This window comes from Scyliorhinus torazame, chromosome 6, assembly GCF_047496885.1.
Source record: "Scyliorhinus torazame isolate Kashiwa2021f chromosome 6, sScyTor2.1, whole genome shotgun sequence".
In the NCBI taxonomy this organism is placed as follows: Eukaryota; Metazoa; Chordata; class Chondrichthyes; order Carcharhiniformes; family Scyliorhinidae; genus Scyliorhinus; species Scyliorhinus torazame.
In genome coordinates, this window is record NC_092712.1 from 96,306,747 (window position 1) to 96,329,755 (window position 23,009).

General features: G+C 43.9%; 1 protein-coding gene across 1 annotated transcript in view; it reads left to right on the top strand.

Moving 5' to 3' along the window:
- The window catches only part of dnajc1 (DnaJ (Hsp40) homolog, subfamily C, member 1), a 328,861-nt gene that overhangs the window by 133,726 nt on the left and 172,126 nt on the right, over positions 1 to 23,009 (top strand). Inside the window, exons 4-5 of the mRNA XM_072508505.1 lie at positions 487 to 652; positions 20,988 to 21,085. Of these exons, the coding sequence (XP_072364606.1) occupies positions 487 to 652; positions 20,988 to 21,085 (264 nt within the window). The remainder of the gene's footprint in view (positions 1 to 486; positions 653 to 20,987; positions 21,086 to 23,009) is intronic.

A 23,009-nucleotide genomic window follows, 5' to 3' on the forward strand; every position in this document is an offset into this window, starting at 1 on the left:
TACTCAGTGGCTGTGGAACAGGACATTAACATGCTCAAGTGAAAACTTTCTGTTTTTTGTTTGTGCAATAGCATAAATCGGAGGCATCTCCATTTTGATTATCTTTTCAACGTAATGCTTGGGTTTTGGGGCTTTTTTCACTTGTGGATTGAATGAGTTGAGTGTACTTTGCATGAAGTTGGCATGATTTTCTTTTTGGTAATTGATAAAACTCGCATTAAATGCAGCTATTAATATGTACAAAATGATACATGGTGTAACTAGACTGTTACTTCCACAGGGCAACTATTTTTTGGATCATAGCTTGCAGAGCAGTTTTTAAATTTAAAAAAAATTCATGGATAAAATCCCTATTCACAGACGTAGTGTACCAAGTGTAACTTTAAATTTGTGGCAAAAACTTGAAAGGAGAATATTTTTTAATCTCCGATTCTCTGCAACAACCTTTCAGATATTTATATTGTACATTTTCTTTCTTGTTTGCAGATATGATGAAGTTTTGGAAAATGGCTTGCCTGATTGGCGACAGCCTGTTTTCTACTACCGGAGAGTGAGAAAGATGAGTAACGTGGAACTTTCACTGCTGCTTTTCATTATTCTGACTGTGGGACATTATGCCGTGGTTTGGTCAATTTACTTTGAGAAACAACTGGTAAGTTTATGTAGATACAGGATAGAGCATGCTGTTTTGGGGAAAAAATATTATTTGAATTTTATAAAAATATTTGAAAAATAATACATCTGCATTTGTAAACCATCACCCTACCAATCACTATGGCTAGTGTCTCTTTGTTAAAGACCATCCAAGTTTATATGTTTGTTTTAACATGCATTGCAGCATATTGTAGTAGATGTATATTCTAATTTACAAACTTCTTTCAGGTATTGCACATTGTGAACTTGATTTTTAGTAGGAATATGTATGCGTGTTTTTTGTGTGTCACGGACTGACAAATTGTATTGTTTTGAACTGAGATGGAGAAGAATCATTTATAAGATGGGAAATGAAAACTATTCAGCTTAAAATAAAACATTACAAAATGCTGCGGTTTCGGAAAGTTACCCAGGATTTTAATCTGATTCAGTGCTTAATATTTTACACTATGTATACGGATCCAGGCTAGAAGGTGCCATACCTGCTTCTCTGCTGTGAGGTTAACTTTGGGGGGGCGGGGGGGTGAAGTGGCCAGGGACCTACTTCTGGTTTCTGTTTGGCAACCAAAGCTAGGATTGTGTAGGAATGTTGGGTGAGAACAGAATTAAGCTTGATTGGTAAGTTGTTCACTTTTAAGCAGTAAGGCATGCATACAATTGAATCTAATTTGCAGAATAGAAGAAATAAAGAATGGTGAAGATCATTCAGTAGGCATTACAGCAGAATTTCCAAAGTTGTTTACAGGTTTGGGAAAGCTAAAAATAGCATATTTATAACATTAAGCTCAAAAACAAAACAAGTATGTTTATATACACCCAGTAAGGTTGCACCTTACTACCAAAGGTAAAGAAAGAGATTGACTCAATGATGAAACGAGGAGTCATTTCACCCGTAAAAGAGCCAAAGAATTGGTGCTCAGGGTTGACATTGATTGTGAAGCCAAATGGTTCCATAAAAATATGTGTTGATCTTGCACAACTGAATAAAGCTGTGAAAAGAGAAATCCATCAATGGTATCAGTTGATGAGAGTGTTGCAAAGTTGGGGGAAAGCCCAATAGTCTCTAATGTAGATACTAACAGTGGATTCTGGCAAATAGCCACTAGGAAGGGGTGTCCAAGCTTCAATCAACTTCATAATACCATTTGGAAGATTCGGTTTAAACAGTGATCCTTTGGAATAACATCGGCACCAGCGAATGTTCAAACAACAATGTCAAATCTTGTGCTTACGTGGAATTGTTTGCCACATGGATTACCTGTTGATTCATGGGTGCACACGAGCTGAGCATAATATAAGAGTGAGCGCAATGCTGAGAAGACTACAAGAGACAATATTGACACAAGAGTAAGTGAGAATTTTTATAGCCAGCAATCCAGTTTCTTGCTCATCTAGTAAGTGCATCAGAAATAAAGGTATATCCATTGAAAACCAGAGTCATAAAAGAATTTCCAGCTCCCAAGGAACATCACAGAATTACAAAGGTTCATGAATATCAACAACTCCAATGGTAGTTTAGTGACAACACCGAGAGAAGTCAATGCGGCTTTTGAGACGTTCTACAGACGTCTGTACAGGTCAGAGACACCGGAGGGGGTGGGTGTCAGATATGATGGAGTTTCTGGATAGGCTGTCCTTCCTGAGAATAGGGGAGAAGAGTTGGGAAGAGCTGGAGGCCCCGCAAGGCTCGGATGAAGTGCTAAGGGTGATTGGGTTGATGCAGATGAATGAAGTCCCGGGCCCTAATGAGTATCTGGTTAAAAATTAATAAATATTCTCTGACCAACTAGTACTAGTAATGGTAGATTTATTCAATGATGCTCTAGCTCGAGGTTACCTGCCTGATCCACTTTCACAAGCCCTTATTTTAAAGAAAGATAAGGGCCTCACGGAGTGTGGTTCTTACAGGCCCATTTTGCTGCCAGTTACTGACTAAGGTACTGGCTTTGCGGTGAGAGCCGTGAGTCCCAGATATAGTGGTGGAAGACCAGACGGGATTTGTGAAGGGAAGGCAGCTGTCGTCTAATATATGATGGGTCCTGAATGTTGTCCTCTCACCTTCTTCCGTCCCTGAGGCAGAGGTGATTATAACTATGGATGCAGAGCAGAAATTTATTTCATGGGTGAAGTTGCTGTACACAAACCCGATGGCTAACGTTTGTACCAATGCGACAAGATCGGGATACTTTCCTCTGAGCAGGAGTACAAGACAGGATGCCCATTATCGCCGCTCCTTTTCGCTCCGGCGATAGAACCTCTGGCACTAAGAGCTGACAGTAGGGTGGTCTAGCACTACCCAATTTCCTCATGTGTTACTGTGCAGCCAATGCGGAGGAGATGTTGGGGTGGTACAGAGAGTCGGACTCCATGTGGGGGAGAATGGGGGCAAGTTCGGGTAGAGGATTAAGCCTTTGGGCGCGAGTAACAGCATCACTCCCAGTCTCTCCGAAGTGATATTTCTCAAACCCAGTGGTGATTTCCACTTTGAATATATGGAGGCAACTCAGACAACAGTACAAGCTGAGTACCATGTCATTATTGGCTCCTATGAATGGTAACCATTTGTTTCCACCATTGGGATTGGATTCAACTTTTAAGGCGTGTGAAGGGAAGGGGCTAGAGTGCTTCAGAGACTTGTTTATAGATGGATGGTTCGCTGGTTGGGAAGAGTTCTCGGCAAAATTCCAACATCAGGGTCACACCTATTTCGATATTTACAATTGCGCGACTTAGTCCGTGGGTCTTGTCCTACGTTTCCCTTGGCTCCACAGCCTTCCCTGTTGGAGGAAATCTTATGGTTGGCAAGAACTGGGGTGGTGGAGGATTTCGAACATCTGGACCACCTCACTGGAATCTTGGTCGCTTGATTGGGTGAAGGCGGAAAGGGAGGAGTTGGGACCCATCATTGATGAGGATGTGTGGAGTGAGGCCCTTTGTAGGATAAATTCACCTTATCCTGCGAGCCCCATCCAATTCAAGGTGGTTCATAGAGCTCACCTAACCAAAAGTAGGAAGAGTGGAGTGGAAGACAGGTGGGAGCGGTGTTCTTGTGGGCCTGCCAACCATACCCTTATGTTCTGATCTTGTCCAAAGGTGGTGAGTTTTTGGCACTCCTTCCATAGCACCATGTCAGCGGTTCTTAACATTGATCTGGCGCCTTGTCTGTTGGCGGCCATTTTCAGGGTGTCCAACTTGCTGGGGCTGTGGACCAGGGTGAGGGTGGATGCACTCGCCTTTGCCTCACTGATAGCCCAAAGGTGAGTTTTGCTGGGATGGGGGGCATTATCTCTGCCTAGTGCCTCAGCCTGGTTGGGTGACCATATGGACTTTCGATACCTGGTGAAGGTCAAGTACATAGTCAAGGGTTTGGTGGAGAGATTCTACCTGAGGTGGCAGCCATTCATGAGTGGGATTGAATACACAAGTAGAGAGGTTATATGTTAGTTGTGTAGGGCATTGGTGAGATCACTTTTGTAGTACTGTGTGCAGTACTGTTCTCCTTATTTAAAGTAGGATATAAATGCATTAGAATCAGTTCAGAGAAGGTTTGTTAGACTAAATCAGGAATGGGCAAGTTGTCTGGACAGGCTAGGCTTCTATCCGCTGGAGTTTGGAAGAATAGGAGGCGACTTGATATAAAGGTATAAGATCCTGTGTAGGGGTTACTTTTTAAAAATAAGCGGTCACTCGTTTAAGACTGAGATGAGGAATATTTTTTTTCTCTTGAGGGTTGCGAGCCTTTCGAACTCTCTCCCTTGAAATGTGGTGCAAGAAGAGTTTTTGAATATTTCTAAAGCAGCAGTAGATAGAATCTTGATAAACAAGGGGGTGGGGTAGGTGGGAATGTGGAGTTGAAGTTACAAACAGATCAGCCGTGGTCTTATTGAATGATGGAGCAGATTCAAGAGGCCTACTCGTCCTAATTCATATGTTCGAAGGTGATATCAATGGTCCTCTTCTCTGAATTGTTGTGTATGCATTTTTGCTAACCTCTTAGAATTTAAGATAGTAATTTTGGTTTGTAATCTGCATCTAGACCAAGAAGATAATCGGCAAATTGCTTCATCCTCTATTATTGCATTCACTCTGTTTCGCCTCTCAGGGAATGGGTTGCGTAATATAGTGGTCAACGTTTTCCATCTGTCAGCATCCAAAAGAGTACAGCTCGCAGTCCTGTAGGAGATGAATCTGCAGCAATGATAGTGGTAGTTCTGGGTCAGGGATCTGGTGATACCAGCATCTCTTTGATTTTTTTCAAAAGTTCTCCTTTGTGCTTTCTTCCAACAACAGTATTTTCACATCGTAACAGCTGATGTGGTGCATCATTGACGACAGCCAGGTTGAGCAGAAACTTTCCGACTTGGTTTACCATACCCATGAATTTCTGGAGCTCAGTCCTATTCTGAGGAGCTGGAAATTCCTTGATTGCTCTTGCCTTCTGTGGACCAACTCTGACATTGATGCATCCACAATATTCCCTTGGAACTTGGCAGTTGGCTGCGAGAATTTGCCTTTGTTGTTGGGTGGAAACCCTATTTCCTGTGGGTGTTTTATCACGGCTCGCACTCTACTGTCATGTTCCTTCTGAATGGATCAGAACATCATCCATGTAACAGACGACTCCACCTAGTCCTATTTGGATTCTTGACATTGTTCTCTGGGAGAGTTATGGTGTTGCCGAAGGGATATCTGTTGGTACAATACGGCACAGTACAAAGAACAAAACAAAGAATAGTACAGCACAGGAACAGGCCCTTCGGCCCTCCAAGCCCATGCCGACTATGCTGCCCGACTAAACTACAATCTTCTACACTTCTTGGGTCCTTATCCCTCTATTCCCATCCTATTCATGTATTTGTCAAGATGCCCCTTAAATGTCACTATCGTCCCTGCTTCCACCACCACCCCCGGTAGCGAGTTCCAGGCACCCACTACCTTCTGTGTAAAAAGACTTGCCTCGTACATCTACTCTAAACCTTGCCCCTCGCACCTTAAACCTATGCCCCCTAGTAATTGACCCCTCTACCCTGGGGAAAAGGCTCTGACTGTCCACTCTGTCTATGCCCCTCATAATATTGTAGACCCCTATCAGGTCGCCCCTCAACCTCCGTCGTTCCAGTGAGAATAAACCAAGTTTATTCAACCTCTCCTCATAGCTAATGCCCTCCATACCAGGCAACATTCTGGTAAATCTCTTCTGCACCCTCTCTACAGCCTCCACATCCTTCTGGTAGTGTGGCGACCAGAATTGAACACTGTACCCCAAGTGTGGCCTAACTAGGGTTCTATACAGCTGCAACATGACTTGCCAATTCTTATACTCAATGCCCTGGCCAACGAAGGCAAGCATGCCATATGCCTTCTTGACTACCGTCTCCACCTGTGTTGCCCCTTTCAGTGACACCTAGATCTCTCTGACTTCCAATACTCTTGAGGGTTCTACCATTCACTGTATATTCCCTACCTGCATTAGACCTTCCAAAATGCATTACCTCACCTTTGTCCGGATTAAACTCCATCTGCCATCTCTCCGCCCAAGTCTCCAAACGATCTAAATCCTGCTGTATCCTCTGACAGTCCTCATCACTATCCGCAATTCCACCAACCTTTGTGTTGTCTGCAAACTTACTAATCAGACCAGTTACATTTTCCTCCAAATCATTTATATGTACTACAAACAGCAAAGGTCCCAGCACTGATCCCTGCGGAACACCACTAGTCAAAGCCCTCCAATTAGAAAAGCATCCTTCCATTGCTACTCTCTGCCTTCTATGACCTAGCCAGTTCTGTATCCACCTTGCCAGCTCACCCCTGATCCCGTGTGACTTCACATTTTGTACTAGTCTACCATGAGCGACCTTGTCAAAGGCTTACTGAGTTCCATATAGACAACATCCACTGCCCTACCTGCATCAATCATCTTTGTGACCTCTTCGAAAAACTCCATCAAGTTAGTGAGACACGACCTCCCCTTCACAAAACCATGCTGCCTCTCACTAATACGTCCATTTGCTTCCAAATGGGAGTAGATCCTGTCTCGAAGAATTCTCTCCAGTAATTTCCCTACCACTGACGTAAGGGCCAGCTGGATTATCCTTGCTACCCTTCTTAAACAAAGGAACAACATTGGCTATTCTCCAGTCCTCCGGGACATCACCTGAAGACAGTGAGGATCCAAAGATTTCTGTCAAGGCCTCAGCAATTTCCTCTCTAGCCTCCTTCAGTATTCTGGGGTAGATCCCATCAGGCCCTGGGGACTTGTCTACTTTAATATTTTTCAAGACGCCCAACACCTCGGGCACGATTCTCCGCCCCCGCGCCAAAGTGCCCACGCCGTCGAGGTTCACGACGGCGCGAAACGGCCACTATCCCGACCGATTCAGGGCCCGATAATGGGCTAGGAGCGGGGCCGCGTCATTTACACGCGCCAGGCCTTGTCGCCACGTAAAAGCGGCTCCGCATACATGACGCGGCCGGCGCCGCATAACTGGCGTCACCCGCGCAAGCGCAGGTTGGCCGGCGCCAACCCGCGCATGCGTGGTTGCCGTCCTCTCCGAGTCCGCCCCGCAAGAAGATGTCAGATAGATCTTGCGGGGCTGCGGAAGAAAGGAGGTCCTCCTTCAGAGAGGACAGCCCGACGATCGGTGGGCACCGATCGCGGGCCAGACCCCATTTGAGGCCCCCCCCCCCCCCCAGTGTTCCCGCGCTGTTCCCGCCGGCAGCGACCAGGTGTGGACGGTGCCGGGGAGAACCCGCCATTTTGGCCTGGCCGCTCAGCCCATCCGGGCCTGAGAATAGCAGGGGTGCCGTAGAATCGCCATTTTGGGTGTCTCGGGCGATTCTCCGGCCTGCGCAGCGCGGAACTCGACGGGGCCGTTCTCGCCGCTTGGGAGAATCGAGGGAGGGCGTCGGACCGGCGTCGCGGGAAATTCTGGCAACCCAGGCGATTCTCCCAACCGGAGTGGGAGCGGAGAATCCCGCCCCTCGTCTTTTGGGATCTGAATGTGACCCAGGCTATCTGCACACCCTTCTCCAGACTCAACATCCACCAATTCCTTCTCTTTGGTGAATACTGATGCAAAGTATTCATTTAGTACCTCGCCCATTTCCTCTGGCTCCACACATAGATTCCCTTGCCTGTCCTTCAGTGGGCCAACCCTTTCCCTGGCTACCCTCTTGCTTTTTATGTACGTGTAAAAAGCCTTGGGATTTTCCTAAACCCTATTTGCCAATGACTTTTCGTGACCCCTTCTAGCCCTCCTGACTCCTTGCTTAAGTTCCTTCCTACTTTCCTTATATTCCACACAGGCTTTGTCTGTTCCCAGCCTTTTAGCCCTGACAAATGCCTCCTTTTTCTTTTTGACGAGGCCTACAATATCTCTCGTTATTCAAGGTACCCGAAGTTTGCCATATTTATCCTTCTTCCTCACAGGAACATGCCGATCCTGAATTCCTTCCAACTGACACTTGAAAGCCTCCCACATGTCAGATGTTGATTTACCCTCAAACAGCCACCCCCAATCTAGGTTCTTCAGTTCCCGCCTAATATTGTTATAATTAGCACAATTTAGCACATTCACCCTAGGACCACTCTTAACCTTGTCCACCAGCATTTTAAAACTTAGTGAATTGTGGTCACTGTTCCCGAAATGCTCCCCTACTGAAACTTCTACCACCTGGCCGGGCTCATTCCCCAATACCAGGTCCAGTACAGCCCCTTCCCTCGTTGGACTGTCTACATATTGTTTTGAGAAGCCCTCCTGGAAGCTCCTTACAAACTCCGCCCCGTCTAAGCCCCTGGCACTAAGTGAGTCCCAGTCAATATTGGGGAAGTTGAAGTCTCCCATCACAACAACCCTGTTGTTTTTACTCTCTTCCAAAATCTGTCTACCTATCTGCTCCTCTATCTCCCGCTGGCTGTTGGGAAGCCTATAGTAAATCCCCAACATTGTGACTGCACCCTTCTTATTCCTGATCTCTACCCATATAGCCTCACTGCCCTCTGAGGTGTCCTCCCGTAGTACAGCTGTGATATTCTCCCTAACCAGTAGCGCAACTCCGCCACCCCTTTTACATCTAAATTCTGGAACGTTTAGCTGCCAATCCTGCCCTTCCCTCAACCAGGTCTCTGTAATGGCAACAACATCATAGTTCCAAGTACTAATCCAAGCTCTAAGTTCATCTGCCTGACCCGTAATACTTGCATTAAAACATATGCACTTCAGGCCACCAGACCCGCTGTGTTCAGCAACTTCTCCCTGTCTGCTCTGCCTCAGAGCCATACTGACTCTATTCCCTAGTTCTCCCTCAATGCTCTCACCTTCTGACCTATTGCTCCCGTGCCCACCCCCCTGCCATACTAGTTTAAACCCTCTTGTGTGACACTAGCAAACCTCGCGGCCAAGATCTTTATGCCTCTCCAGTAGCAAGCACTGTTGCTTCACTGTGCCAGGGTCCCGGGTTCGATTCCCGCTTGGGTCACTGCCTGTGCGGAGTCCGCATGTTCTCCCTGTGTCTGCGTGGGTTTCCTCCGGGTGCGCCAGTTTCCTTCCACAAGTCCCGAAATATTTGCTTGTTAGGTGAATTGGACATTCTGAATTCTCCTTATGTGCACTTGAACAGGTGCCAGAGTGTGGCAACTAGGGGATTTTCACAGTAACTTCATTGCAGTGTTAATGTAAGCCTACTTGTGACAATAATAAAGATTATTATTATACAAAGCCCCTCAAATGGTGCACTGAACATTCTGAACAAATGAAACTCTTCATCGAGTGATAGTTGCCAAAAGCTACTATTTGCATCTCTGATCATGAACGTTGAACTCTCACCCATTTTACTAAGTTCACAGATGACATAGGATAATATTTACATTCAACTGCTTTGTTCAGCTGAGTAAGATCTATGCAAATTCTGAACGATTCGTTGTGTTTTGACACTGGGATCATCCCCAAACGCCAGCTTGTTGGTTCTGTCACAAATGCAATAATCTCTTGCTTCAAATTAGTGTCCGTTTCCTCCTTTTACCTCTGGCAAGAGTGGATACATAAGGAATTTTTCAGACATACTTATTTTGTTTCAGGGCATAGTGATGTGGTTATTATCTTCAGTCTTCCAAATCCTGTTAACAGCTATGGAAATTCAGCTCTGAAGTTTTTAGCCTGACCTTCTTGGCTTTCTAGTTCCTCTACCCTGCAAATCAGATGTAGGTAGGTACAGGCTTTCCTGCTTAAGAGTGCATAAAGATTTCAGTGATTTTTCTTTCTCTACAATGAAGGGTTGCATTCAATTGTCCTATGACCTTGTTCTATATCTCTTGTAGCTTTTTGCATGGTGGCTGACAGGAATTTTTTGCTGACCACCGTTTTTTTGGTATTTTATGATGTGGGCATCACAGGCTGTGCCAGCATTTCTTGCCCATCTCTAATTGCCCTTGAGGGGGCAGTTGAGTCAACCACATGGCTGTGGATGTGGAGTCACATGTAGGCCAGACCAGGTAAGGATGGCAGATTTCCATCCCTAAAGGACATTAGTGAACCAGATGGATTTTTACGACAATCGACAATGGTTTCATGGTCATCGTTGGACTTTTAATTCCAGGTTTTTATTGAATTCAAATGTCACTGTCTGCAGTGACGGAATTTGAACCTGGGTCCCAGAGCATTACTCTGAGTTTCTGGTTTATTAGTCCAGTGACTATGCCACTGCCTCCCCTTTGTCTTACTTAAAGAGTGTCTTGTTTCCCTCTACCAGGCCATCAGCACACCTATAGCTTCTACTTGGTTCCTTGATCTCTCCAAGGAAAGGTGAATCAAATCATGGATACCTTCTATATCATGGATATTGCTGTCTTTTGAGGACTTCTCTTTTTGCTTCTCTGTATGAGCTTCTTGCTGCAACATACAGCCTGAAAGATAACCCTTCCTTCTTCAAAAATGGCATTTGGCCATTTTGGTGGAGCAATGTTTGAGCCTATTTTTCCTGCCACAATGATTACAGTTAGCTTGGACAATTGATAGATGCTCTTCCTGCTTCCCCTGCTTTTGTATGGTCACCACTTTGTTTTTAAAGAGCATGGAGAGAGAGGCGAGACTTCATTGAAGAACATGGAAAGAGAGGCGAGACTTAATTGAAGAGCACGGAGAGAGAGGTGGGACTTCATTAAAGAGGCGCAGAGAGGTGGGTTTTCATTAAAGAGGCGGGAGAGAGGAAGGACTTATTAAAGAGAGTGGAGAGAGAAGCGGGACTTCATTAAAGAGTGCGGAGAGAGAGGTGGGACTTCATTAAAGAGGTGCAGAGAGGTGGGTCTTCATTAAAGAGGCAGGGAGAGAGGAAGGACTTATTATAGAGAGTGGGGAGAACGGGACTTCATTAGAGAGGCAGGACTTCATTGAAGTGGCGGAGGGAGAGATGGGACTTCATTAAAGAGCGCAGAGAGAGAGGCAAAACTTTGCGGAGAGGTGAGACTTCATTGAAGGGCGTGGAGAGAGAGGCGAGACTTCATTAAAGAGCGTGGCGAGAGGAAAGATTTCAGTAAAGAGCGCGGAGTGAGAAGAAAGATTTCCGTAAAGAGCACGGAAAGATAGACAAAATGTCATTAAAGAGGTGGAACTTTATTAAAGAGTGAACGGTAGGGACAGAAAACCTAAAGAGTCTTAGGAAAACACTAAATTCATTGGCTGGTAAGAAATTGCTAATTTACATGACCTATTATTTTCTTTCAGATAAAAGGTAACCAGGAGAAATGTTTTACAAATTAGGCAGATTAAAAGCCAGCTGAAAATTTAAGTGAAAAATACAAATAAAATAAAATAAAATAAAATAGTGATGCAGGGCCAGGCGATTTGTTGTACCTTCCTGATCTGGGAGCTGGTGAACCCCATTGTGGTTCTGAGTGAACACATCTGCAGCAAGTGTTGGTTGCTTGAGGAACTCCGGCTCAGAGTTGATGAGCTGGAGTCTGAGCTTCGGATGCTATGACATATCAGGGAGGGGAGAGTTTCTGGATGCCATGTATCAGGAGGTAGTCACACCCCTTAGACTAACTATCTTGAATTCTTCCAGTGATCAGGGACAGGAGGGTACGGCTGTTAGTGCGGTAGGTAGAGGGATGCAGGAGGTAGGGTTACAGGAGCCTCTGCCCTTGTCCTCGTTCAACAGGTTGGGAATTCTTGCTCCCTGTGTGGACGGGAACGGGGACTGTGGGGAGGATGAGCAAACTGACCACAGCACCATGGTATAGGGAACCATTCAAGTGGGGGAGAGAAGAGAGATGTAGTCATAATTAGGGATAATATAGTTGGGGGCATATACACTGTTTTCTGTGACCAGGATCTAGTGTCCCGAGGGCTGTGTTGCCTACCTGGTGCTCGGGTTCGGGATATCTCATCTGGGCTGAAGAGGAATCTGGAACGGGAAGGTAAAGGTCCAGTTGTGGTGTTTCACGTAGGTACCAATGACATAGGTAGAACTTGGACAGAGTTTCTGCGAAGGGAATATGAGCAGCTAGGGGCTAAATTTAAAAAGCAGAACCAAAAAGGTATTAATCTCTGGATCACTACCTGAGCCACGGGCTAATTGGCACAGTATCAATAACATTAGGGAGTTAAATGTGTGGCTTAAAGATTGGTGTGGGAGAAATGTTTTGAATTCATCAGACTTTGACACCAGTACATGGGAAGGAGGGGGCGATCATGTTCCGATGGGGCGGTCTTCATCCGAATCATGCTAGAACCAGGATCCTGCTGAATGGCATAACAAGGGCATTAAACTGAATGAGGGGGATCAGTTGCAGGGAAAATTAGAAAACTAAAATTGAAGGATGTGGTAGGAGTGCAGTTAATGAAGTGGCAGATGGTTACTAGAAAATAAAGATGAGGGACAGAACGGGTGAATGTCATTTTGCAACAAGGAATTGTAAAAGAGTAGGGAAATTTGACAATAGCATAAATTTAAAAGCCTTGTATCTACGTATGAGGCATTCAGAACAACGGCATTCAGAACAAAATTAATGACTTAACGGCGCAAATAGAGACAAAAGGTTATGATTTAGTACCGATTACTAAGACATAGTTACAAGGAGACCAAGTCTGGGAATTGAATATCCAAGGATACTTCGTATTTTGAAAGGATAGACTGAAAGCAAAATGCGGTGGTGTGGCTTTGCTGGTGAAAAAAAAGAGTTCAGTGCTGTAATGAGAAATGATATAAGTACTGGAGATCAAGATCTGCTCAATCTGGGTAGAAATAAGAAATAACAACGAGAAGACGTCCCTGGTAGGAGTAATCTATAGGTCCCCAAACAGTAGTTCTGTAGTGGGGCACAGTATGAACTGGGAAATACTGGGGGCTTGTAAGAAAGGTACGGCAATAATCATGGGTGATTTTAATGTGCACATAGACTAGATTAATTAAATTGGCAAGGGACTAGTTTAATCAAATTGGCAAGAGTAGCCTCGAGGGAGAGTTCATTGAATGCATTAGATATTGTTTCTTGGAACAATGTGTTGTGGAGCCAATCAGGGAGCAGGCTACTCTGGATTTGGTATTGTGAAATGAGGAGGGATTAGTTGATGACCTCATAGTTAAGGGTCCCCTAGAATTCAAAATTCAGTTAGGGGGTGAGAAAGCAGAGTCCCACTCTAGCATTCTGGAATTAAACAACGGTAATTACATAGGCATGAGGACAGGTTTGGCATGGGTAGAGTGAGCAGGAAGATTAAAAAAACATCCACGGTTAAGGACAATATAAAGACAAAAAACAAAGGTGTACAATGTTGCAAAGGCCAGTGGCAATCTGGAAGACTGGAAAACTTTCAAACAAACAAAGGGTTACAAAAATAGTAATAAACAGAGCCCAGATAAATTCCGAAAGAAAGTTAGCGCAAAATATAAAAAAGCTCTACAAGTACATAAAAAGCGAGGAGAGTCCGTCACGTGAATGTTGGTCCTTTGGAAGATTAAACTTCGGAGACATGGATAGAGCAGGGACAGGAATGGTTGTTGCAGGTGCCGGGGTTTAGATATTTCAGTAAGCTCAGGGAAGGTGGTAAAAGAGGGGGAGGGGTGGCATTGGTAGTGAAGGACAGTATTACGGTGGCAGAAAGGACGTTTGATGAGGACTCGTCTACTGAGGTAGTATGGGCTGAGGTTAGAAACAGGAAAGGAGGGGTCACCCTGTTAGGGGTTTTCTATAGGCCTCCGAAAAGTTCCAGAGATGTAGAGGAAATGATTGCAAAGATGATTCTGGATAGGAGCAAAAGCAACAGGGTAGTTGTTACGGGGGACTTTAACTTTCCAAATATTGACTGGAAACTCTATAGTTAGAGTACTTTAGATGGGTCTGTTTTTGTCCAATGTGTGCAGGAGGGTTTCCTGACACAGTATGTAGATAGGCCAACGAGAGGCGAGGCCATATTGGATTTGGTACTGGGTAATGAACCAGGGCAGGTGTTAGATTTGGAGGTAGGTGAGCACTTTGGTGATAGTGACCACAATTCGATTACGTTTACTTTAGTGATGGAAAGGGATAGGTATATACCGCAGGGCAAGAGTTATATCTGGGGGAAAGGCAATTATGATGCAATGAGGCAAGACTTGGGATGCATCGGATGGAGAGGAAAACTGCAGGGGATGGGCACAATGGAAATGTGGAGCTTGTTCAAGGAACAGCTACTGCGTGTCCTTGATAAGTATGTACCTGTCAGGCAAGGAGGAAGTGGTCGAGCAAGGGAACCGTGGTTTACTAAAGCAGTCGAAACACTTGTCAAGAGGAAGAAGGAGGCTTATGTAAAGATGAGACATGAAGGTTCAGTTCGGGCGTTCGAGAGTTACAAGTTAGCTAGGAAGGACGTAAAGAGAGAGCTAAGAAGAGCCAGGAGGGGACATGAGAAGTCTTTGGCAGGTAGGATCAAGGATAACCCTAAAGCTTTCGAGTGAGCGTTGACTTGAGACTTACTTGCTTGGAGGCCGCTGGACAGTTCACTCTCAGGGGTTGCTTCTCGTTGCTGAGTGACCCTGTCAAGAAGAACAATTTGAACTTGGGGGCTTTACTTTATAGTCCCCAGGGGCTTCCCGCCCTTCGGGGCGGGCCCCATACCTGGTTCTGGACTTCGTTCCGTCCAATCACTTGGTTCGATTTCTCCAATACTGGAGCTGTTCCCTGATCGTTGGGCGGTCTTTAAGTGTCCGTTAACCTCTTTTGTGTTGGCTGCTGCTGGCGCCGAGGAGTCTGGCTTGGCTTTGTTTACCTTAAAATGTTTTGATTGCTCCGGGGATCGCTCATTAATATGTAGATGGCTGCTACATTACTATGCAGATGGCTGCTTGTATCGATGCTGTCTGGGTTTCTGCAGAGTCTTAATACACAGTAAACTTGCACCTGCTAGTTTTTGCCTGTGTTGGCTGAATTTCCCTTCAGCCTTTGCGGTTCTCCATTTTAAGTCGGGAAGTGGCCAACTCAGGTGGCTACACACCTTCCAGCTCTTGGTCTGTAGCCCTGTAGCACAAATCTAGTGCTCTTGATTAATAAGGAGATTTCTTGGGGGTCAGGGGTTATGGGGAGAAGGCAGGAGATTGTGGATGAGGAACATATCAGCCCCATAATCGAATGGCAGAGCAGACTCAATGGGTCAAATGGCCCAATTCTGCTCCTACGTCTTCTGGTCTTTAAATTGAACATACTCCGCACCCACTGAGTCAGTCATTTTTAGGCTATGGATCTCCCTCAGCCCGAATCACCAATTGACTTTGCTTTCTTACTGTATAGCTTTCTGCTTGGTTAAATTGCCTTTGTTTGGTTGAATCATCTCTCGACTGCAAGTGGTCAGACAATGCTTCATCCAAAACTACAAAACCAATTCTGAATCTGAATAGTTCATCTTTTAAGCTGCAATATTCTCAATTCTCTGCAAGTCTAAAGAGATCATTGATAAGTTTATCAATACTTTTACTTGTCATCTGCGACTTTGTCAAGTTTAGCTTGGTTGACAATTGTATTCTGTCTCAGATTGAAGTAGGATTGAAGTGCATTAAATATTTCAGAGTATGTAGCTTTTTCTGGTCCCTTGCCTGACTAGGATATTGTCTGCACAGCCACCCATTTCATATAGTACCATACTGCCCTCACTGCTCGGCTTTGCAGCAGAGCCTGACGTGGTGTGATTATACGGCAAATCTGTGATGCCACTTCAGATCTGCTTCTGCTTGGTTGTAACCTGATCAAAACTTTCAGGTAATGGCAAAGACCTTTCCCTGTTCTTTCTTGCATTTTGCTTGTTCTTTCACTCACTTGTCACCATTTAATACACTCAGTCTTCTGAAGTAAATCATTAATTTTATTGGAGCATCTCTCACTGCAGGTTTCCTTGCCATGAGGCCCACAAGAGAGAGCAAGATCATATGATAGTACATCACTTCCTGATGATTTGTACTGTCACATTAGCATATACACAGTTAGAATTACAGCACCTTCCAGTACTTTCCTGATTGAATGTGGACTTGGGGGGGGGGGGGGGGGGGGTAATTAACTGGATTGGATTAGCCCTGCTTTTTGTGAACAAGTCGCACCTAGGCAATTTTCCATGTTATCGGGTAGATGCCAGTGTTGTGACCGTACTTGGAACAATTTGGCTAAGGGGTGGTGAGTTCTGGAGCCCAGGTCTTCAGTACTGCAACTGGGTTGTTGTTGAGGCCCATAGTGTTTGTTGTATCCAGTACCATCTGCTGTTTCTTGATAATGCAATGTGTGTTGAATTCACTAAAGATTGACACCTATGATCGTGCGGACCTCAGGTGGAGGCCAAGGTGGATCATCGTTTGGCACTTCTGGCTGAAGATGGTTGCAAAAGCTGCAGCCTTGTCTTTTACACTGACATGCTGGGCTCCTCATCAATGAGGATGGGGATAGTTTAGGAGGCTCCTCTGGTTTGTTGTTTAATTGTAATGGTAGAGTAGGGGGTAAGCTGTGCCATTAGGTTACATTTCTGCTGCTGCTGATGGCCCACAACACTTCATGGTTGCCCGGTTTTGAGTATGAGATCTGTTCTGAGTCTATCCATTTAGCACAGTCCACCCAAGCGATGGAGGATATTCTTAGTGTGAAGACGGACTTGCCTCTAGAACTGTGCGGTGATCACTTCTACCAAAGCTGTCTTGGATCTGCAAAAGGTAGATTGGTGAGGACAAGGTCAAGTAGGTTTTATCCTTTTGTTGGTTCTATCGCCACCTACCAAACGGTAAAAATATTCTGTGACCTTGTTATCCACACTGTTTCTCTCAGTTCCTGTTCAACATGGAGTACTGGTTCATCAGCTGAGGGGAGGGGTGCAATAAGTGGCCATCAGCACAAGGCTTCCTAATCCATGTTTGACTGATGGAATGAGACATCATGGGGTCTGGAGTCAATATTAAGGAATCCACGGTCACTGCCTCCTGACTGACTACCGCTGTGTTACCACCTCCAGTTGGGTCTGTTCTACAGGTGGGACAGGAAGTGACCAGGAACGGTGATCAAGGAGTAGGGACATTGCGTGTGAGGTATGATTCAGTGGTTATGACTATGTTAGGCTGTTGCTTGACTAGCCTGTGTGACCACTCGCCCAGCTTTGGAGCAAGTCCTCTGATGTTGAGGGGAATTTTGCATGGTTAATAGTGATGATGCCATGGTAATTTCCGCATCGTAGGTTGACACTGGGTGGTCCGTCTAGTTTTATTCTTATTTGATTTTCTTGTAGCAGTTTGACGCAACTGAGTAGCTTGTTGGGCCATTTCAAAGGTCAGTTAAAAGTCAACCACATTGCTGTGGATTTGAATCCCATTTAGGCCAGACTGGGAAGAATGGCAGATTTTTTCCCCCCTGAAGAACATTAGCGAGCCAGTTAGGTTTTTACAACAGTCTGGTGGTTTCATGAGTCAAGCATTTTAATCCAGATTTATTAATTTAATTTAAATTACCCCAGCTACCATGAGGCATTTGAACTTGTGTCTCTAGAATATTAGTCTCAGCCTCTCCAAAAACATTATCAATATATGACTGTCACCCATGCAGCTGTGATTTGCAGATAGTACTGATAAGCAGCCCTGTTGTGCATCACTATTTTAAACTAAAGAACATATTACCAGTTAGTGTGATCGACTCAAACTTGCATTAATGCCAGCCATGAATCAGTCAGTAGCACTATCATCTCAACTTGCATTTATGCCAGCCATGAATCAGTCAGTAGCACTATCGTCTCTTGAGTCAGAGAGATGTGGGTTCATGTCTCAGTCCAAGACTTGAGTAAAATATCAAAGTTGACACTTCATGCAGCACTGAGGAAGGGCAGCGCTGTCAGTGGTGCCATCTTTCTGTCAAACTTGAGGCTCCATCTGTCCTCCAGGTGAACAAAAGCTCCCATGGCATTATTTTGAAGAAGAGCAGGGAAGCTATCCCTAATGTCCTACAATATTTATCCCTCAATCAACATCTTTTGGGGAGAAAAGACAGACTTTCTGGTCACTCACGTTGCTATTTGTGGGATCTTGCTGTGTGTAAATTAACTGCTGGATCATTTACATTACAACAATGACTACACATCAAAAGTACTCTATTGGCTGTAAAGCATTCTGGCACATCATGTGTTGTGAATGGCACTATGTATTTGAAAAAATATTTTTTAAAGTACCCAATTCATTTTTTGTTCCAGTTAACGGGCAATTTAGCGTGGCCAATCCACCTACACTGCATATCTTGGGTTGTGGGTTGAGACCCGCGCCGACAGGGGAGAATGTGCAAATTCCACATGGAGAGTGACCGGGGCAGGGATTGAACCCGGGTCTTTGGAACCCGGGTCTTTGGCGGCGTGAGGCAGCAGTGAAACCACTGCACCACCGTGCCCCTCCTGTGAATGCTGCTTTGTAAATGCAAGTCTTTATTTATTTGTGAGTTCTAGGCAATAATCTAAGTCATAAATAACTGAGCTGTTATTAAAAGGTAAAGTTCAGTGAATATTTCATGCTAATGGCTCTGCATCTTATCAATATCATGTGAAATGTCTAATCTCAAATGCTTTTTTTTTTGCTTTGCTCATTGTCTTTAAATCAGAAATTTTACTACACAGTTAAGAATGGTTAAAGAAAAGCTATGTTTGTTAGTATTCCCTTAAGAGTAGAAATATAGTAAGTTGAAAGACTACAATTTAAATATACTATTTTATCTTTGCATTTGGCTTGGGATTCCTGCATCCATAATTTTGGCTAGAATTTCCAATTCCTGTCCTTGACTGGTTCCTTGGTCCCTGTTGCATGGAAATACTAATACAATAATGAAGCCTCGCAAATGTTGAGAGTTATTTTCTTATAGCAATAAATATAAACTAGCAAAATAAACACCTGAGCATTAATTTGAGTTTACAAAAACAGTTCAATTTTGCTACATAATAGCATTCTCTGTAATAATCATTCTCAAATCCTTTTTTTGGGTTTGTGTTTTTTTTTAAATTGCTCATGGAATGTGAGCATCACTGCCAAAGCCAGCCTTTATTGCCCATCCCTAATTGTCCATGAGAAGGTGCTGGTGAGCTGCTGCCTTGAATTGCTGCAACCCATGTGGTGCAGGGGACCGATAGTACTGTTAGGAAGGGAATTTTGACCCACTGATAGTGAAGGAATGGCAATATAATTCCTGGTCAGGTGTGTGGGTGGCTGAGAGGAAAAGTTGCAGGTCTTCAGCCCTTGTCCTTCTCAGGTGGTGTTAGATGGTGCTGTTCAAGAGGTTTTGTTGAGTTGCCGCAATACTGCAATTTAAGGTTATTCCCGTTTATTCTAGCCTTTTTGTATCTTCAAAATAACTTGGGAAACTTTTAGTTGTCCATTTTCTTCTCCTTTCTGACACCTCTTCCTAATTCTGAGTGAGGCAGAAAGCCCCTAAAATGTGGGTTTTCACTGAGCGCTGATCTTGGCTGCGAGGTAAAGGCCAAACTGTTAGAATTTGAGCTTTGAGTCATTGGTGTGATGTGAGGAGAATCTTTTTTTTAAATGCTGAAATGTATCGAGGGAAACTGTTCTGTTGATTTGAGTACACATCCCAGTAACTCTTGAAGCCTGATTACACCATTCTGGCGCATCGTAAGGGTTACATTATTTGTTGCTTGAAATGGAGACCAATTTTTAACATTTCTAGTTGAAAGCAATTATTCTTTTGAGATCAAAATACTTACATATTATATTTCTGCAAAAATGTTCCAACTTCCGAATAACACAAAATTTGCCTAGTTAAGTGAACTCAGTAGGGGACAGCAGCTCATCGCTAACATTAAGAATTTCAGTGATATATAGACCGGTGAGCGAAACGCAGCTTTTCTCACAATGATGCAAATGTGATACCACTTGAAAGCCAAACCCCAAAACATACCTGAGCTAAAGCCAATGGATGTTCACAAATAAATAGAGCCCTGTTTTGGATGCTAACTTTTTGCTTCTCCATATTAAAATTATTTCACATAATTTCAAACACCAAATTATATAAATAATGTTTTCCAATTCTATGAGCAGAAAGTTTCAATATAAGTATTCTTATTTTAAATAATTGTGCAGTTCTATTTTGGAAGCTCATCTCCCACCATAAGGTATTTGGAGCTTAAATGAAGACAAATTTATTGGAGCTCTAAAGATTGTCTAGTGGCATTGGAACGATACACATGCCGAATGACTTAATAATTTGTGTAACAGTATTCTGCATTGGTTCGTTCATGAATGTAGACCAACCGTGGTTTCATTAGCAATGGAATAGTTTCAATAAGCTATTTTTAATTGTGGTAAAACTATTCCTGATGCTTTCTCATGGACCAATTTTAGCTGAAAGGGTTTGAATAGTCAGCCAAAGCGCACTCCTTGGAGTATTTATCCCTGTCATGCCATGGATTTTTATTCTCATCTTGCACAAAACAGATATTAATCACCTTCCCAGCTGCAAAATTGCAACTTTTTACAGACCCTTGCAAATGTGATTTAGTCTTTGTGTACAAAATCTGGTGACTCCTGCGGAGTGGGTAGGGTGGGGAAGGGATCTGGGGAAGAAAGAGTGTTGAATGATTTTAACTTTCAGAAGACATTGAATAGTATATACATTGGTATGGAAATGCGCGTGACTGATAGAGCTGGTCTTTAGTCACCATTTATATTTGGGAAGGTGAATTTGATACTGTGGCAACAGATTATATTGTTAGATGATGTTATTCGATGCAAAACCTTGCTAAAGTCTGCATTGGGTAACTGACATTTTTATTTAGATAACTGTAGGAGCCCACATAAAGATTGTTTCGAAGTCAGACGGTAACTTTGTTTCTTTTTTCTTTCAGGATGACCTCCTCAGCAGAAAGAAGAGAGAGAAAAAGAAAAAAACAAGTGGGAAGACTATGGACGAAGGAAAAGTTGGTGTTTCTGAAAAAAATGAAAGGTAACACTGCAAAATACTTGACATTGTTTGATTGTAAGTTCCTCGAATATTCACCATTGATTCTTAACTATTATTGCCAATATTAGTTGCTTATAACTGGAAAAAATATTAAATGCCTGCATACGTTTGCAGTTTTATGTTGATGATAATTTCATTTGTTGTTTCCTAAGCTGGGGATGTTTTAATTTCAGCATGAAGGTATAATTTGTGATATTGATACATTAGTGTGAGGATGGACAAAACTCCTGGATAGTGTCACTTTCTAATCCTTTTTGGTGTTCTGACCTGTTTCAAGTTTCTTTACTCTCCATGTTGCTGGCCCGCCTCCACATCAGATATTCTGTGTTTCCATATGTCATGTCTACTGTCCTCTTCTAGTTCATGACCCACTGATCCCTCTGCAAGGCTGCCTTGCTTTCTGAAAGTTATTTTTGGTTTGTTCATAAAAATTTCAACAATTTAAATCACTTAACAGTAAAAGTCCATATCTTCTTCCTCCAACCCACAATAAATTCCCTGCTAATTTTAGGTTAATGGGTGAAAGATTTCAAGAGTTGTTAAGCAGAAGATAAATGAAATGAGTAAAGAATGCACAGGGGCGGCGGTGGCATAGTGGTATTGTCGCTGGACTAGTAAACCAGGTACCCAGAGTAATGTCCTGGGGACCCAAGTTCAAATTCCCCCACTGCCGATGGTGAAATTTGAATTCAATAAAAATCTGGAATTAAAGGTCGAATGATGACCATTCTCGATTATTGTAAAAACCCATCTGCTTCACTAATATCCCTGAGGGCAGATATTTTCAAAGTGGTGGTCGCGACTCGTGGGCGGGTTTTGGGAGGATCGCGGCGTTCCGATTGCGGGAATTCATTCAACAGCCGCAGCAGCCAGCTTTCAATAATGCCGGCTGCGAACAGCTTTAAAAATGGCGGCCGCGACTAGCTATCAAAATGCGGGCGCACTGCACATGCGTGCCGCTCATAGTGCACATGCGCGGAGCCCAGCAAGAAGCACAGCCTCCTCCTGACATCAGGAGAAGATTGTTCTTAAAATTCAATGTTATCTTGCCTGAAGCGAGGCAGAGAGGTCACGTGCCCCGAATGCTGATGTCACGTGCTTTGGGCGCGATTGCCCATTTTGCTCCATTTTGTCAGCAGCTAACAAGTAAATGAGGACCAAGGAGGCTCACCTCTCGCATTAAAGGTAAGAGAAAATGGTGGCTCGTGAAGTCCGGCTGGTGAGGGCCCCGAAGGTTGACTGTTGGTAAAAATGGGTCCCCGGAAAAAAAAGTTTGAAAAAGATTGCTTTAGGGAAGGAAATCTGCCATCCTTATCTGTCCTGGCCTACATATGACTCCAGTTCCACAGCAATGTGGTTGACTTTTAACTGCCCCCTCAAAGGCAATTAAGGATGGGCAATAAATGCAGGCCCAGTCTTTGAAGCCCATGCCCCATGGACGAAAAAAAAAAAATGAAAGTAAAGTGCTGCAATAAATATCTTAAATATACAAGTAGGGAGTTTATTTCACAAAACCAGAGATATGCACATTAAGTAATGGCAAAGCCTTAAAAGCAGAACATTGGACTCTGCTTGCACTGACTTTCTCTTTCTCTGCCTGAGAGCAACAAACCTAGGCCAGGATTCAACGTTCTGGAGCTAAGTGCTCCTGCCAGCTGAGAATGGGGGCTGGTCTCCGCTGGCACTAGGTTGCAAGTTCGTCCTTTACCATACAAATTTATGACGTGGAGATGCTGGTGTTGGACTGGGGTGGGCACAGTAAAACGTCTTACAACACCAGGTCGAAGTCCAACAGGTTTATTTGGAATCACTAGCTTCCAGAGCACAGCTCCATCCTCAGGTGGCAAACAAACCTGTTGGACTTTAACCTGGTGTTGTAAGACTTCTAACCATACAAATTTATGCA